The sequence below is a fragment of the Lynx rufus genome, unplaced genomic scaffold, assembly GCF_022079265.1.
Source record: "Lynx rufus isolate CCGP_SWC_20201006 ecotype Redwood Valley unplaced genomic scaffold, mLynRuf1.p SCAF_10, whole genome shotgun sequence".
Taxonomy (NCBI): Eukaryota; Metazoa; Chordata; class Mammalia; order Carnivora; family Felidae; genus Lynx; species Lynx rufus.
Window position 1 is genome coordinate 13,081,296 of NW_025814824.1, and position 17,642 is coordinate 13,098,937.

Below are 17,642 nucleotides of genomic sequence, written 5' to 3' on the forward strand. Positions count from 1 at the left end.
GCTGAATGCTGAGTGTGGGAAGCAAATGCGAGGGAGCTTGGCTCAAAGGTAGGGCTGTAGGGGGATAGAGCTTCTCAAAAGGTGACAGTTTTTTGAGATGTTGTTTGGGCCCAAGAAGAGAAATAAATCTCTCCAAGAATTATATGAAATGAATAGAAAGTACCAACACAAGAGGCCCATCAAGAAATGTTTTCCATGAGGCCACACCGCCCAGAGACCCAAGCTGCACAAGCTGACTACGCATGCCTAGAACACTTGTTTATTACAGAAGCTTTTAGGATGCCAGGATGAGAAAGATGTCAGATCAGCTCTGGGGCCAAATCCCTTCGCTGAACTTGGCCAGGGTTAGATTGACTTCAGAATATTATATCCCACTTCATTTGCTAAAGGAATAAAGGAAACTTGAAGGATTCAAGAGTGAACAGGAGCTCCATGTGAACGTCTGTGCTGTGTGTGTGAAGCAAGGCAGAGTGCAGAGCAGAAGCCTCTTGGGCTCTGCATCAGGACAGCCCCAGTGTGGCTCTTCCTGGCTGTGTGCACCCCTCCTCTCCTCTCCCACCTCACTTCCCTCCCCTGCTCCCCTCCAAAGGAGGAAAAGAAATGCCTACCTCAGGTCCACATCCTTTATAAAGCATCTAATACTGTCTATGCACATAAACAGCCTCGCCAAAATGAAAATTCTTTTAATTACACTTATGATTTTTAAAATCCTGATTTCTGCCCAGATGTGCAGATAAGGGCAATTTATTTCTCGTTAAGATTGCATTGCCTTCGCCTACAGCGAGGGACACCTCACACATTTTGCAGGAAATATCTGTCACTAAAATACGGTCGACCTTTTCAGCAGGAGTCATGATGAAGCGACATAGCGATTATTGGGCAGAATCCTGGTGAACAGTCCTATGAAATATCCAGAGAAGCACATTCACTCTCATTTGGTTTTATGACTTCCAAGTGGTTCCTTGAATTTTAATCCTAACTGCATCTCTAGGAAATTTATAAGACTGCTGAAATAGCTAGTTCTGGTAAGATTTCACAGCTGGCATTGGAAAACTGATAGCCACAGTCAGCAGGAAAACCATCTTCCATGACTCAGGCAGGAGCTCAGTGGTACATGCACCTCCTTGAGGCTAGAGGAAGTGTTTGAACTGAACCTCCTTGAGCAGCCACGTCCAAGATGGCAGATTGCCAGTAGTCAGTTGACAGAGGCTCTCCTAGGGGATCAGTCATCATGGCTATGAACCCCATCTGTGTATTGGCTTCTCTATACAAGATGGCCAGACTACCTGGGTCTATGCATACTCAAGGATTAGAGGTGGAAACTTTCACCCCAAACCTGTAAGGCACTGAAAGTTCTCACAAAGGTCATGTGGATGCTTTCCAACAATGGGTCTTGCTTACTTGAATCAAGTACTGTTCTTCTAAATGTTTGGTTTCTCATACTCAGAAACTGCCTTCTTCCCTCACCTCCCTCCCTCCTGGCAGTCTCTGTGAGCCTGTGTGTGTGCCAGCCACTGTCCTAGGCATAGGGATACCATCGTGAGCAAGATGGCTCCAGCTCATGCCTCAAGGAGCTTGTGGTCTAGTTGGGGAGCTGGCTGAAAGTGGCTCACTCCAACCCCTCCCCACCCTATCTGCCTCCAGATGGTTGAACCCTTCAGGGTCTGGCCCTGATGTCCCTCTGGAGAAGAAGTGCCGCCATGGTGTCCCCAGAGATAATCAGCCCAGGATGCCCACATGGCCATGAGGTGGTTCAAAATGTGAGTGAGGCTTCTGTTCAGGTTTAAGATACTCCTTGACCTCCCCTGTAAGCAGGTGGGTTTAAATGACCTCTCAGGACAGTCTCTGATTGCTGAGGCTTGCAGGGAATCTTCTCAGAGTGGGCGATCCACTACCTTGGCTTCAATGAGCCAGCTTCTGATACAAGCATTTCCCACAGAGATGAAATACCACTGGTGTTGAGTCCTGGTTCCTCATTTATTAATCAGGTGAGTTTGCATTTCCTCATTTGTAAGGTAAGGATAATAATCATACTTCTCTTATTGGGACAGTCGTAAAGATCACAGGCATTGAAACATGTAAAGATTTAGCATGCTGCCTGGCACATAGCAAGTGCTCGTTAAATGTTAGCTCATGTTATTTCTGTTCACTCTAACAGAAGGTCTCTGTGATTTGCAAGACACTTTTGCAAGACACATTTGCAAGACACTTTTACCAGATGTAAGAAAGGTTTCAGTAGCTATTGGAGGACACTTCAGAAGCTACGGAAGTTTCCAACATTCCATGGGCACATCCCTCCCTTTTCTACCTGTATAAGGTAGCCTATTAACCTGGATCCTGTGTCACTAAGATATTTGACAATAAGCACATCAGTGGTTCCCTACTCACAAGCAAAGTGAAACCCCAAAGAGAAGCATTTTCCAGAAGGAAACCTATTTTCTCTCTTCAACTCATTTGGTTGAGGCAATCAGAAGCATTCGGATGAGCTTCAGTAGGATGTTGAAACCCTGCTGCACACACTTCATTAAATCTGGGCAGAAAAAATAGTGTCTTAGCTACTGAGGGAAGGAGGCTACAGGAGCCAATGGAGCCCGAGGAACATTGTGAGCTTGGCTGGAAATAAAAAACAGTTGGTGTGTGATTCAAGAAAATGGTTAAACAGACGAAGAGAATATGGAGAGGGCTCTGCCACTCATGGGGGAACACTGTTTACATACCAATTCCTTCTTCTTCATGCACTCCATGAGGATGATGAACAGATGCTGAGCTTGGGTTCGAGTGTAGGTGAAAGTCTTCTGGATGGTCACTAGCAGCTGGTCCCTCAGAGATTCATTGATAAGTCTGTAATTAAAAACAATGTCAACAACAGGTCAACCCGGCTCCTGTTCAGTACATGTTTCTGAGAAAGATTCTAGAACACAAGAAAGCATTGTGAGGACTGACTTTAGAGATGAGTTATTTGTTCCTCTATTTTTCTTGCAATAGTTATTTCGACTGTGATAATTAAAAAAAAAGCAGTGCACTTAAAAATAAATCTATTTGAATGTCTCAGAACCTAAAATAGTAAAGCAAGAAGATTAATTTGGTTCTATTTTTGTCTGTCTTTTTCTTTCTTTTATAGGGCATGTGTCTAATACCCTCTTCCTCAAGTGCCGTTATCAAAAAAAGCCTTACTCATTAGCATCTTAGTAAAAATTTACTGTGTGACTTATATGAAGATTTAAACTTCATCTCTAATTGTGAGGAAAAAAGCTTACATCTAAGTAATTTGAGCACCAATGAGGAGAAGTAGGACTCATGATTTATCTAAAATCATTTCATGTAGGTAGCTTATCTGGCCTATGATTCAGGTCGTCATTTATGTCGAGCATTGGCTCTGTTATATCCAAGAAGAGCGTGATCTACGGGAGGTTTTATATGGACACTTTATTAAGAGATACTTTTCAGGCTATCGAAGAATGAGTGAGAGCAAGGGAGGTACATCATACCCAATCACTGCTTTGTTACCTCTTGAAGATGAACCTGTTGTAACTTTATCTCCGCTCACACTAGCCTGGTGAGAACTGGGCTATCTTTACCAGCCATCAGACAGCAGGGAATAAAAAAAATCACTCTACTGTTAATAGAATCTGTCCAAAATCAGGAAGATAATACTGCTTTCAAGGAACAATGACAAAATTATCATACTTTGCCTAGAATTCTACAGCTTTATAATTTTCCCCATAATTGAAGTACCAGAAAATCCTATATACGATAGTAAATATAATGATCTCATTTGGTGCTTATGGAAACCCTGTAGGCTAAAGGTCTGTACAATTTTTTTCTTTAGAGAGAGAGAGAACTCACATGTGCAAGCAGGGGGGGGGGGCAGAGAGGGAGGGAGAGAGAACTTCAAGCAGGCTTCACACCCAGCATGGAATGGAGCTCAACATGGGGCTCCATGTGGGGCTTGATTCCATGACTGTGAGATCATGACCTGAGCTGAAATCAGGAGTTGGACACTCAACTGACTGAGCCACCCAGGTGTTCCAGGTCAATACAATTTAAAAGGGAAGGATATTTAAGTCAGAAAGAGCCAGACGCTTAAGGTCACTCACTCAGCAAATAAGTGGCAAAGCCAGAACCAGAATCTAGTTCTTCTGATTCCTTGTCCATTACTTTTTCCATCACACCATGCTGTCTCTTATTACACCAAGTGTACTATACCTTGGACTCTCTTCATCACTGTGGCTACTCGGGAAGCAAATTGTAAAATTTTCTCTTACGTGAAAGCATAACAAATTTTGTTGCTTAAAAGAAACCAAGATGGGAGGCTTGAGGATATTTCATATCAGTGGCCTTTTGTGCCCCAGGATTGTGTGAGGATCACCTAAGCCCACTAGGTTGGACATTATGGTCCCCTACATTGAGGAGGGTGCATGCCTCATGACAGGATTATACCAAGGATCCTGGAACGTCACTTAGCTCAATGGAAGATTGGGTTACCCCTTCTGCCCCCCATGAACATTTTTTAAAAAAAGAGAATTGTCCACAAGAAGATGAAAATACCAGATCCTCTCAAGATTACTAGATCATTCTGGAGGACTCTGTGGCCTTAGGTGTACACCAATCTGAAACCATTCATTAATTGATTCACTCATTCATTCAACAATTGCCTAGTGATGTCTATTTAGTGCCAGACATTGTGGTATATGCCAGAGCTATAGGGATAGACGAGATATATACACTTCTAGCCTTCAATGAGCTTACACACAGGTAGAATAGAAAGACACGAATCAGCAATTCAAGTGTGATTGGCAGTGGTAAAGAAGTAAAGAAGTTGTGACAGCTGAATGTAATCGAACCTAGGGGGTACAAGGAAGACCCCTCTGAGGCAGTACTGTTTAAGCTGAGACGTGAAGAATAAATTAACATTAGGATGATCAGGGATGTGGTGGAGCTGGGTAAGAGCATTCTTGGCAGTATGAACAGCCTGGACAGGAAACAACATTAACAAGTCCAGTTTTGAGAAAATAAAAGGTGAGTATGGCTAGAACTTTGGAGAGCAAAAGAAAGAGTGAAACAAAATGGTGCTGCAAAAGGGGTGAGAATGAGATCATGGGGAACTTTTGGGATAGTGCTAGAGATTTTGGATTGTATCCACAGGCAATGAGAAGCCATTGGAGAGTGACACGATCACATTTGTGTTGCCAATTTCCTTGAAGAGTCAAGACAGGAGCAGTCATAACTGGGTATGTATCTGCCTGACAGGCAACCCATGCAGATGGGTCTAGAGGGTTCTGCAGTATCAAGTGTACATAAATGTTGTACACCATTAACAACAGAGGAAGAGACTCTCCTGATTAGCCACTTGATAGATCTAATCATTCATTTGCAGGTGTTTAATTTTGATAACAACTCAAAATTTGTTTTCCACTGCTAACCACCTGTAGTGAATTCCCAGTTCCCTGAGGTCATTAACTGTTTGAGGGATCTGTCATCTGTATCTAATATATCATTTTGTAAACACTGAGAAATGCTGTGCAACTTAGCTAATTGTGGGTTTTAGTGGTGAGGAGAGCTGAAAGATGCTAAGCATCTTATCTTTTTTTTTTTTTTTAGCTCAATTTTGCAATTGAATCAAGTTGTGGCTTTGGTTAAATCCTATAGCAACAAGAGCCCAGAATTCTACTACTAGAACTATAAAGATTCTCCAGGTTGGTTTTCCAAAGTGTGGGATGCCTGTCACTGATGGAACAGAGTGAGTGGTTTTAGGTGGGACAAAGATGATTTGGTCATTCCAAAACATTAAGTTTTACTCATTAAACATTAAATAACTGTTATTTTGGCTTTAGTTCTTTTTCCATCAAGAGGAAAATCACATTTTTGATGCTTCTTTGACTTTAAAAGCTCACAAACATTTGCAAACCTCCCCCTTTTGACAAAGAAATAATATGTATCAGGTCCTAAGCTTTTTGCAGAAAGAGTTTAATAACTTTTCAAAACAAGATCCTGTATAACATTTGATGTGTTCAGAGCATATCGTGGTTTATGACACATGATGGGCTACAGAGATAATATCACTTGATTTTCATAAGAATCTGAGAGAGAAGCAGGTGGTAATTCCATTTTGCAGAAGAGGAGGCTGTGGTCCAGAGAGGCTAAATGATTTGTACCAAGTCACATAGCTTGAGTCAAGTCTGCTGAATTCAGCTTTCTTTCATGGTGCTGCTTTTACAGTTTGCAACCTATAAATATGTTTTCCGGTTTCCTAATCATCTGCACTGGAAGTAGACATTTAAATATATTTGTTGTAGGAAATTTGCTTTTCTTTTTTCTGATAGAGCATCTGAGGGAAACCAGAAGAGTTTGGAGAAGATAGGGAGAAAGCAGAGGACAATGGCAAAGTGCATTTAGGATGCTGAAGATTCTATTTGCTTCTAATTTTTCACAAGTATTTGCTTTGCTGAATGAGATGTTTTGTATTTGGCACAAAGGCTGCCTCTGTCTTCTCTGAGGACCCTTTCTTACTTTGTAGCCATATTCTGTAGGATACTGGGAAGCCTGCTTTCTTGAAATTATTGCTTTCCTAGCTCTTCCCATGTTTTTTTCTTCTGCACAACACTGGAATGATTTAAAAATCTTGATTGTGATATTTAAAAAAATAGCAAAAAATAGCAAAAAATAGAAATAAGCCCATTTTTAGATTTCTTTTTATGGAACCTGAATAGTGGTTGAAAATTTCTTGACATCAAAACATGGTCATAGTATTATATAAAATTTTAGTTTTAGAATTGGGTCTTTGACAAAGTGGTGCCTATTTATAGAAGCTGTTAATTTGTGTTTCCATATGTCCCAATGCTATTTTTGGTATACCTCAAATTAGAATGTTTCTTGATTTAGAAGGGTAGTCATTGAAGTGAGGAAAATCTCCATACTATGGCATTTGTGTCTCCATTTAAATGCTGAACTTGTGATCTGGAGCTTTTTGGATGAGTCACAGAAGTATCTGAAATAGGTCAACGTTCATCCAGGGCTGGAAGTAACCAAAGGAACTTCCCATACTTTGCTATTAGCATTCTGTTCAGATGCTAGCAATACAACCCACGTGTTCACACTTTTCTCAGAATGACTTTAATTACCTGCAATATCAGAGTCTCATTCCTAGATTGAAAAATTAGAAAATGCATTTAGAATTCAGTGGGACACAAAGAGCTAGACTTAGGTTAATGGCTTTGGAGGAGTGAAGCCCTTTTCCTGCCCTCCAAAGACACGCTCGGTTAATTTATTCAGACACAATATGAGAAAATTTTACCTACATAAATAAAAAAAAATATCATTAATAATACCACAATTTGGTACTTAAAAGGCATCATTTTCCAGACAATCTCTAATGCTCTAAAGAAAAATGAAATTTTGTCATTTGCTAAAGCCAAAGCAAATCATTAAATGTAACCTTAGGACACAAAAAGTTTACATTTTTTGCCTAAGTTTACAGAGACTGGCATTTTTCTTTTCTTCTCCTTCTCTCCTATCCCCCTCCCCCCTTCTCTTCCTCTTCCTCCTTTTTCTTTTTCTTCTTTGTTAGTAGACATCACCCCTTCCTCCCAAATGCTACGACTCTGGGGTCACAAGCAATAGTACGATTCTTCCCAGAGAGGAAGGACAACATTGTAAACAAATAAGCACCATAGTTGCCAGGGTCAGGGTGTCTGGAGTGAAGCTGTCACTTGCTACCCATATGATCGTGTGCAAGCTATTCAGTCTTTCTGTGTCATGTTTTTCATACATGTAAAATGAAAATTATGAGTGCTTATCTCATAGACTTGTGGATAGTAAATTAGTAACAGTTCATCTTTGTAGAGGGCGTGATACATAGCAAGTCCTATGTAAGCATTCGCTATTATTAACACACAGTCCCACATGGCTCCTTGGTCACTGACATTCATTATTGTTAAGTAGCATGGCCTCTGCTGGGCCCTTTGTGTGCAATACACAGCTCCCTCCTGAGACCAACAGTGTTCTGCACCCTTGGGTGAGCCCAACAGTATGAGGCCACTCCCAATCCAAGCTGGAGAAAGAACTTTCCCACTTCAGGGAAGTCAGAGATCACCAGTACTTTCTTACATGTGGGAAATAAAGACACATAGCAGATTTAGGAGGCTTTACTATTGCGGGGTCTTGCAAATATTCCATGCAAACATCTATACATCTATTTATTGATTCATTCAACAAACAATACTGGTGCCAACTGCGTGTCAGACACTATGCTAGAAGTAGACAGATGAATAATATTTAGTCCTAAACTCCAGGAACTCATAGGGTTGTATGCCATATATTCTGGTAATCTATTAATACGTACCACCCCCCCCCAAATTTAGTGATGTAAAAGACCATTTTTTATTGTGTTGATAATTTTATGGGTTGGGAATTCAGGCAGAGTGGCGAGGGACTCATGTCTATTCCATGATATCTCGGTCCTCTCGGGAGAGGATAGAATGGTTATAATGGCTTAACCGATCATGTCTGGGGCTCCATTCTTTTTCCACATGGCATCTGCTGCAGATGCAATGTCCACGATGACTTCTTCACTCCTTTGTCTGGTACCGAGTCTAGGATGGCTGAAAGAACTGAGGACTGGCTGGCATTGCTCTCTCTGGTGGTTGCACGGTGGATGGACTTCTTACACAGCAGCTGGCTTCTCTCAAATGAAGGATTCCAAGAGAGTGTTTGAAGAGACCCAGGCAAAAACTTTAAAACTTCTGATTTAACCTCAAAAGTCCCAGAATGTCATTTCCTTACATTCAATTAATCAAGCAAGTCACTAAGAGCAACCCAGATTTAAGAGGAGGGAAGAAATGGACTCCATCTCTTGGTGGAAGGAAAGCATGAATATACAGAGAAGGAATATATCAATGGTGATCATCTTGGAGACAAGCAAATCCATCAAGTGATTCTGTTCAGATGAGACATTAAAAAGCATCAATCTCCCCCACATCTTAATGATAAACATCTTCAGTGGTCTTACTTTGCATTTTCTTCTTTTAACAGCTGATTATGCGAACCAGCATTTTCCTTAAAAGTGATAGTCTAACCACTCAGAAGTATTTTCAAAATGTTTACTACTGACTCACAGCATGGAGCTTGCAAATATTTCCTCTTTTGACTCAGCTGCCTATTTTTGTTTATGTAGTGTGTACTATGTACTAGCTATTTCTTTGGGGCCTTGGGCACATGGCTGGAGCCTTTTTTCCATGGACATATGTCATCATACTTTGCCCCTGTTAAATGCAGTATGCAAGGCACATCTTCAGTAAAATGTGTGCATGCTTGGGTCAACCTTAATGCCCAGGTTAAGTCACACCAAAAACAGGGGGGGGTATTTTCTTGGTGCCCTCATCGCACTTCGTGGTCTGTTTGGAGAGGAAAAACAACAGCAGCACCTGCCAAAAGCTAGAGAGAAGTCTGACTTCCTAGAGTATTGTTTCAGTTTACCTTATTTCTCCATCTACCTTCGTTTTGGCCCTCCTCCTATCTTACTCAGTTGGTACTAACAGACCACTAACTGGTTTCTTCTCTGTCCTCTTCTAATGCACTCCACACAGTTGGTTGAATGGTTGTTCTACAAAGCAGACATGATTCCAGCACATCCTTCTTAAAACCCCACAATACTTTCTCATCACCAGTAAGATAACATCTCAACTTTTGATATTTCGGATTCTGTATATTGCTAATCTGAAAATCCAGCTGAGGGATTTGAGCTTTGGGATAAAGCGATGATACAGTTTAGGAGCCGCAGTTTTATAGATGAAGAGTCTGGAGCCTGCAGAGGGAAACTAACTTGTTAAAGAAACATCAGAGCCAAACTTAGAGGAGAAGAGAATCAGGAAGAATCTCTGATAATGAACTATACTAGCATAAACATGTAGGCTCAGCTCAGTGTGGTTATGCAAAGTTAGTGAATTGTTGTTTGATGACTGGATACAAGTGGGGATTTCCTCTGTTTTTATCCCTGATACAGGATGTTCTATATCTTATGTGTAAGAAGACTGAGCCTGAATAATGTGGTTTCAAGGATCCACGACCTCCCCAGAGTTACTCCCCAGCTTCTCAGAAGCCCAAAGTTCCTTTTATTTAGTTAAAAGGCAAACAAATATTTTGTTGAACAATTAGAAGGCCTAAGAGTAACTCTTAGGTTAAGTGATGTTTTACGTGAAACTCACATCTAACTGTAGCTGATTGATGCTGATGGTTTTTAGGAAGTACTAGTTGGATAGAAAGTTGGGGGAAGATACAAAAGGGACATTGGGAAGGGACCAATAAGTGGGTAGGGAATGACTTTGTCCAACTTTTTCTTGAGGATTAACTCCAGATCCAAATGGCTTCTACCAGCTAACACCAGTGAAAATAGTACCCCTAATCTTATTTTCATAAGTACCCTAGACAAGTGGTTCACCTGGGCTTTTCCTGAGGGTTCTATCTAGTCACGTGAGGCAGTTAGAATGATCCTAGAGAAGCTGCCTACAATTGGGAAGGACGCACGCTGGAGGATACAGTCTGTTAAAAAAATTTCATTTACTGCCACCCACAGAGGGAGCATTTCTTACTTTTGTTCTTTACTTTTATTTATTTATTTTTTATTTTACTTTTTAAAAATCCACTCTAGAATCTTGAGCTATATATGGTAAAACAGAAGGCACAGATACACATACAAAAGGAAACAGAAGGGGGGTGGTGCAGTGGGGTTGAGGGTTGTAAGAGAGGCACACAGTATCTATTCTAAGATAAGATTTGTGCTAGGCATTTTATGTGTGGCATTTCATAAAGTCAGATTAATCTTAGAAAATCCTAGCTGGCCTAACTCCTTGGATGCATGAACTGTACACGATATTACTTATGTGTTCTCTTCTCTCAATCTTCATGAAGGTGCTGAAGACAGATTTTCCACCACCCCCTTACCTTGATTCCCTTACCCTTCCCTTTCCCCATAGCATATCACTTTCTAAAACATTATAAAATGTGTTTATTTATTATGTTCATTACTTACTATCTATCTAACCCTGCTAAAATGTAAGTTCTGTAATCACAAAAATTTTTGTTTATTCTGTAGACAGTTGTGTTTTTGCCAGGGCCTAAAACAGTGCCTGGAACAGAGTAGGTGTTCAAAAAATACTTGTTGAATTATGGAATACATAATGTTGGTTGGATGAAGAATGTAATTTCAAAACAAAAGGAAGGGGTACCTGGGTGGCTCAGTTGGTTGAGCATCCAACTTCAGCTCAGGTCATGATCTCACAGTCTGTGAGTTCGAGCCCCTCATTGGGCTCTGTGCTGACAGCTCAGAGCCTGGAGCCTGCTTCAGATTCTGAGTCTCCTCTCTCTGCCCTCCCCCCACTCATGCTGTCTCTCTTTCTCAAAAATAATTAAACTTCAAAAATTTTTTTAATTTTAATAAAAAAAAAAACAAAGAGAAAATGTCAATATTGAAAATCTATCAGACATTCAAGGGTTCCCAGTTTGGTGGAACTCAATTACAGAAATACTAGAGCTAAGTTATCCAATGTGGTAGCTGTTGGCAATTTGAATTAGAATGAATTACAGCTAGATAAATTTAAAATTCAAATCCTTAGTCACGCTAGTCACAGTTCAAGTGCTCAGTGGCTATCTGATTACGCACAGAATATTTCCATCATCACAGATATTTCTATTGGACAGCACAGAGAACAATTCCATCATCACAGAAAGTTCTATTCGACAGAACTGCTGTTGAGGCAGACAGGACTGCCAAGCACTTTACCCTGGGCAGAAACTAGCAGGACGCTCAGGTGAAAAATCCTCAACAGTGTTGGCTATGCATCTGTAATTTCTCTCCTTTCTTTTGCTATTGTTTATGACTATGGCTAAGAGTAGAAATTGTTAAGTGTTGCCAAACAATACAGGGACTGACACATGGTCAGGCAGCTTCTCTGCTTCCAAAATTAAAGGGAAAGACACATCTTCTGTGTTCATTCCAAGTGAAATCCCATCAACGATAATTGCACGTGGCCAGGAAAGAGGAATAATCAGACTTTTACTGGTTTAGACCCTCTACAAAAGAGAGAATCAGAGCTGGAATTAGATGTATGAGGTTCTTGGGCAGGCAAAGACCCTGGCATCTCTTTCACGGATATGCTTTAAAGGTTGGTCCAACATTTATTCAAAGGAGAAGTTAACCAGCATGTGACACAAAGTGGGGGAGGGGGGAGATGGAAGCTGTTGTTCAGAATAACTCAGCCCTGGAGCACCTGGATGACTCAGGCAGTTAAGCGTCCTGCTCCTGACTTTGGCTCAGGTCATGATTTCATGGTTCATGAGTTTGAGCCCGGCATCAGGCTCCACACTCTTAGTGTGGAGCCTGCTTGGGATACTTTTTCTCTCTTTCTCTCTGCCCCTCCCATGCATGCACTCTCTCAAGATATATAAATAAACTTAAAAAAATAATAACAGCTCTGGGGCAAGCAAACTTCCTGCCGTTACTGGTCTCATCTTCCTAGAGATGATATGGTGTACCTACCTAGGAGCGTAGGTTCTGGCCCCCATTTGCCTGGGCAGACCACTCCCTACCAGTGAGATGTTGAGGAAACTCTGTAATCCTTCCATCCTCAATTTCCTCATTTATATAATGGGGATAATTATCCTACCTACACCATAGAGTTTAATGAAAGACAGTGTTTAGACCAGGTTCTTGCATGCAGAAGCTTTAAAAAATAGTAACTTCACTTTTGCAAGTATGCTTTTGGGAAGGGGGTCAGAGGTATGGGGAAAAGGGTGGGGTAAATCTCAATTCTCGCTCAAGGCAGTTTGTCAAAGATTCCTTCTACCCCCATATCCTACTCTGTGAGATGCTAGAACAAGTGTAATTTTCTTTCTTTCTTGTTTTTTTTTTTTTTTTTAGATGGATTAGTGTTGGATTAATTCCTCACTGTTTTTAAATTAGTCTTTCTTGGGGCCTCTGAGTGGCTCAGTCAGTTAAGCATCTGACTCTTGATTTTGGCTCAGATCACAATCTCAAGTTTGGTGAGTTCAAGTCCTGAATCAGGCTCTGACAGCACAGAGCCTGCTTGGGATTCTCTCTCTCTCCCTCTCTCTTAGCTCCTCCCCTGCTTGTGCATGCTCTCTCTCTCTCTCTCTCTTAAAATAAAAAATAATAAATTAGTGTTTCCTATTAATTATCCATAGACAACTGCTGAATTAACTTGTCCCTCAATCCAGCTTCAAACAGTATCCCACAACAAAGAGCCTCTCGTTTTTGATATCCTATGTATTATGCCTATAGGGAAAGCCTCATATTGTCAGACAGTTTAGACTGATGCACTTCACAGCGTTGATTAAATATGGACTATTTCCCAGGTATCTTTTAGGCAGATAAATTTCTTATTTTTCGCTTGGCTTCATAATCCAATGTGCTATTTGATGATTGCCTGATGGTGATATATGGGGCTATCTATAAGATGTTGTCTTCACTCTAGAACAAAAGTAGACACCCATGGCATGTTGAGTGTACCTTTCCTTCTTTGCATCATTGTTAATCTATCACAATAATCTCTCCCCTGAGCACCAGTGTGGCCTCAGAATAATTCTCAACACATTATTCTAGGATGCCGGTACCAGTTGATTGTTGTTGACACTCAAGATGAAAACCATTTGTCATCCCTGCACTAGAGATAAGAAAATCTCAAATATACTATCAAATGGTGAATACCAGGGATATCATAGGGTTAAAGAACTGTAAATTTTAGGTCTGTCTCCAAGACGCTGAATGAACTGTGGCTTTCATGAATTTAAAGAAACTGATTTTTTACCACTTACGTTAGGGATCACTGCTTATGGACACTTGATTTGCATGGAATAACTCCAGAAAATACCATAAATATGTATATCAACTAGAGGACAGCTGTCCAGCAATTAGGACAATTAAAGAAAAAGTGTATTGAAGCTGAGTGGAGCCTCTCCTAGACAACAGTAGTGCAGACTTGAGTTAACCTTGGAATACTACTTTAATGCATCTTTAGTGTGTCTCTGGTGGAAGAAACTTTTATAGCAGGTGGTCACTGTTGTATTTAGTTTTTATGAATCCTGTAGTCCATAATCAACAAGGAGAATTGCATGGGGAATCTAATGGAAATCCATTAAGGACGCTGCAAACATTATCTATTATTAATGATACCACAGGGTGAGATGTTAATCCACTCTATTTCTAGCAGCTGCAGGTTCTAATATCAGCCAGAATGATTCAGAATTCATCTTCTCTAAGGTAGAGGAATTAAATACCAGGACATTTTATTATCTAAGGCTCCCTCAAGTACATTTTAAATGTCTTTGTGGATTTTAAAGTCCTCACTGCTTCTTTTCATAAGAGAAAGAGGATGTGTCATAGAAGTGGGTAAAGAAATGTACGTGTACATCTCACACTAAGGCAGAGAGGTGTATGGCAGCAATGGGAAGTACAATTCAGTTCTGTTGTCTGGTGAATGGAAGGTTCATTGACGTGACTGTAGAGAGAGCTGGGGCCAGAATGCAAAGGGTCTTCAGTCCAAGCCAAGGAATTTGGACTTGTCCTGTGGATTAATGGTCAACTGGTTTCCACAAAGAAGCCCCAAGAATTCTGAGGAGGTGCCCCAAAGATGCCTCAGAGCTGCATTAGTGGGTGAGAGCCAGGCACAGAAAGGAGGCCTATAGACCAGTGGTTCTCAGATTATGGTCCCTGGACCCACAGCATCAGCATCTCCTGGGTATTTCTTGGAAATGCAAATCACCTGGCCAATCAGACTTACTGAATTAGAAAATCTAGGATGGGGCCCAGCTATTTGATTTTTGATAAGCCCTTTGATTCTGATGCAAGATAAAAACTTGAGAACCACTGGTCTAGGCCTTCCACCCCAGCTTCAACAGAGTGAACATGTATCCTGTGTTTTATATATTGTGCTTCTATCTGAGATTTCATATGAGAAAGACTTACAGACTTTAAAAAAGCGAAAATCAATGCTACAGGCAAGTGGGAAATTGGGACTCTTAAATGGTTGCCTATCGCAATTGTAAAGTCAAAGGAAAATGAGCTAAGACCTTCTAATGCTGAACGTAATGTCCTTGATGACTGTCAATGGTGTCTCCAACAGCAGAGACCCATCATTCAGTTTTAAATATTTTCAAGTTTCTCATCCTCTTTTTTTTTCCTCTTTGGAAATGGGTCATATATTTTGAACTAGTTGGACAATCATTTTTGAAAGAAATAAAATGAACTGAACGCCCTTAAGAAATCCATGTAAATAAAAATGCGAACAGAAAAATTTACCAGTCCTGTCAAAATGAGTATTTTTATGGTATAGCTTTCTCTTCAAGGGAGGAATTTTCAAGTCTAACAGATGTTTGAAACCAAGAACAGCTGTGACAAAGAAATAAATGAGGTGATTCATGCTAAATCAACTTCTCAAGCCAACTGGGTTCCAGGGACAAAATTTGGCAGAGGGTGCAAAGTGCTTGCAGCAGCAGTGCCATGACTGGTGTGAGGAGAATGCACGCCAAGCACAGCAAGTGAGGAGGCTCTTTCTGGAAACATCAGAAGGCTAATTTGTATACATTTAAAAGGAGTTTCCGAAAGCGTGGTTTATGGACCATTCTGGTTGGAATCACCTCAAGTTTGTTTTCACATAGTTTCCTGTACCTCAGCCCAGGTACACCGAATCAGGATACTTAGGGGAACCTGTGTCTCCTAACACTTTCTGGGTGATTCTCAGGCATGCTAAAGTGTGATAACCACCTGCCTATTTTGAATGTATTCTGTGTAACAAGTGGCCAAGAAGTGAGCTGAGCAAATCTCAGAGAAACATGGTTGATCCATCCTGTGCAATCTTCACTTGATATTGATGGGCTGTCTAAAAGTCATGGGCAGTGGTTCTCCGAAAAGGATTTCTTTACCATGATGGCTTATGCAGCTCTGTGTTCTTTCTAATGTTTGCTGTTGATGTTCAAGGCCACACTTTCCCAGCCTGGAGCTGAGCAATTCTAAAGCAAATTTAATCAATTTAGAGAACTGATTGACTGATAGAGATCAATAGAACTTTTCCCCTCACTAGTACTTTCCTCCATGAACTCTATGTAATTGTTTTTTAGTCAATGCTTTATTCTTTCCATGCTGACACAACATGGAGGGACCAAACAGCAAACTGGAAGACAGAGTATTTTCTTTTGAACTTTCCTAAATAAATGAAGCTACTCCAGCCTTGAGGAACTTAGATACGATGGCACAGGTATCTATATATCAATATCTTTAATATATTCCACAGAGGGGAAAACTGCAATATAAAAATTGCAATTCAATAATTATAGGCATTAGTATATTTATAAATTATATATAATTTAATTGATTTTATTAGATTAAATTAATTTGTCAATTAACTTGATTTCATTAAACTGAAATATATAAATTCAATATAGAAATATATATTATATATAAATAACATGCAAATGTATTTAAATATATATTTGGGTATATATAAATTCAACATAATAGTATGTATGTACACATACAAACACACTATCTCTTTTATTGGCTTTCTTTCAATACTCTTGAAACTGATTTTTTTTTCTGTGTTGAGTTACACAAAAGAGGGTCGAATATTAGCTTTTCTTGTCTTCCAGGCTGATCCTCTGTTTGGATCCAGTTTTTGATGGAAAAGGGGAACAGGAGCAATAGAGACTATTATGCCATTATGTGAGTAATTAACACTCAACGTGGGGCTGGAACTCATGACCTTGAGATCAAAAGTCGCATGCTCTACCAGCTAAGCCAGTCAGGCACCCCTGAAGAGATTCTTGGGGGAAATGCCACACTCAAGTACTTTGTCCTCTGGCCTCTTGTACGTTTATCACAGCACATGTGACCTTCTAGTTATCTGTATTCATGGCTGTGTTTTAACCTCCATTACAAAATCTCTGCCAGCGCCATGTCTTGCTCATTCTCTAACAGTTACGTTGAGGGCATATAGTAGGCACTCAATAAAGGTTAACTTAGAAGACGGTTTACAAAAACAACACCCCTTTTTAAATAAAGCTCCTGGTATGCTTTGTCTATACAAGATGTTTCCAACTTTCTTCCCGTCCCTTCTGAGAAAGTTACAAAACAGAATCAAGTTTTGACATGCTTTCTTATAGAAAATTCTAGAAAAGAGACAAGGTAAGATGAAATTAATGGAAACTAAAATAGACACTGGAAGTCAGCATGCTTGATATTTGTTTCCTTCTTTCTCACTTGACATTCCAATTATGTCTAAATCATATTGGGATACAGACTACTGAGATCAATTACTTCCTTTCAGCAGATCTTATAGAGAAAAATGATAGGGCTGTGACATCCTTCAGCCTTAGATGGAAATCTCTCAAGCAGAAGAAAACATTAGTAACCACTGCATGGAGTGATATGCCCTAGGGAATACAGACTGCACCTGGATTTCTAAAATGGCTAGTTTTCTGGTGACTTCCTCCTGACTTTGGTCACTTTGATGTATATTTGGAGAGAAGCAAACTTTCGTTACATCCATGCTAGGACACAGTGATATAATTTGAAGCCATGCAATGGATTTTTCCTTTCTCATCTCTACTTTGTGTTCCATTTATGCCTTTACCTC

General features: G+C 40.2%; 1 protein-coding gene across 12 annotated transcripts in view; it reads right to left on the reverse strand.

The window, feature by feature from the left end:
• Positions 1-17,642, reverse strand: part of TRPM3 (transient receptor potential cation channel subfamily M member 3) — a 797,690-nt gene that overhangs the window by 158,499 nt on the left and 621,549 nt on the right. For all 12 annotated transcript variants that reach the window (XM_047102096.1, XM_047102090.1, XM_047102058.1 and 9 more), the window contains one exon: positions 2,718-2,841. In XM_047102096.1, the coding sequence (XP_046958052.1) occupies positions 2,718-2,841 (124 nt within the window). The remainder of the gene's footprint in view (positions 1-2,717; positions 2,842-17,642) is intronic.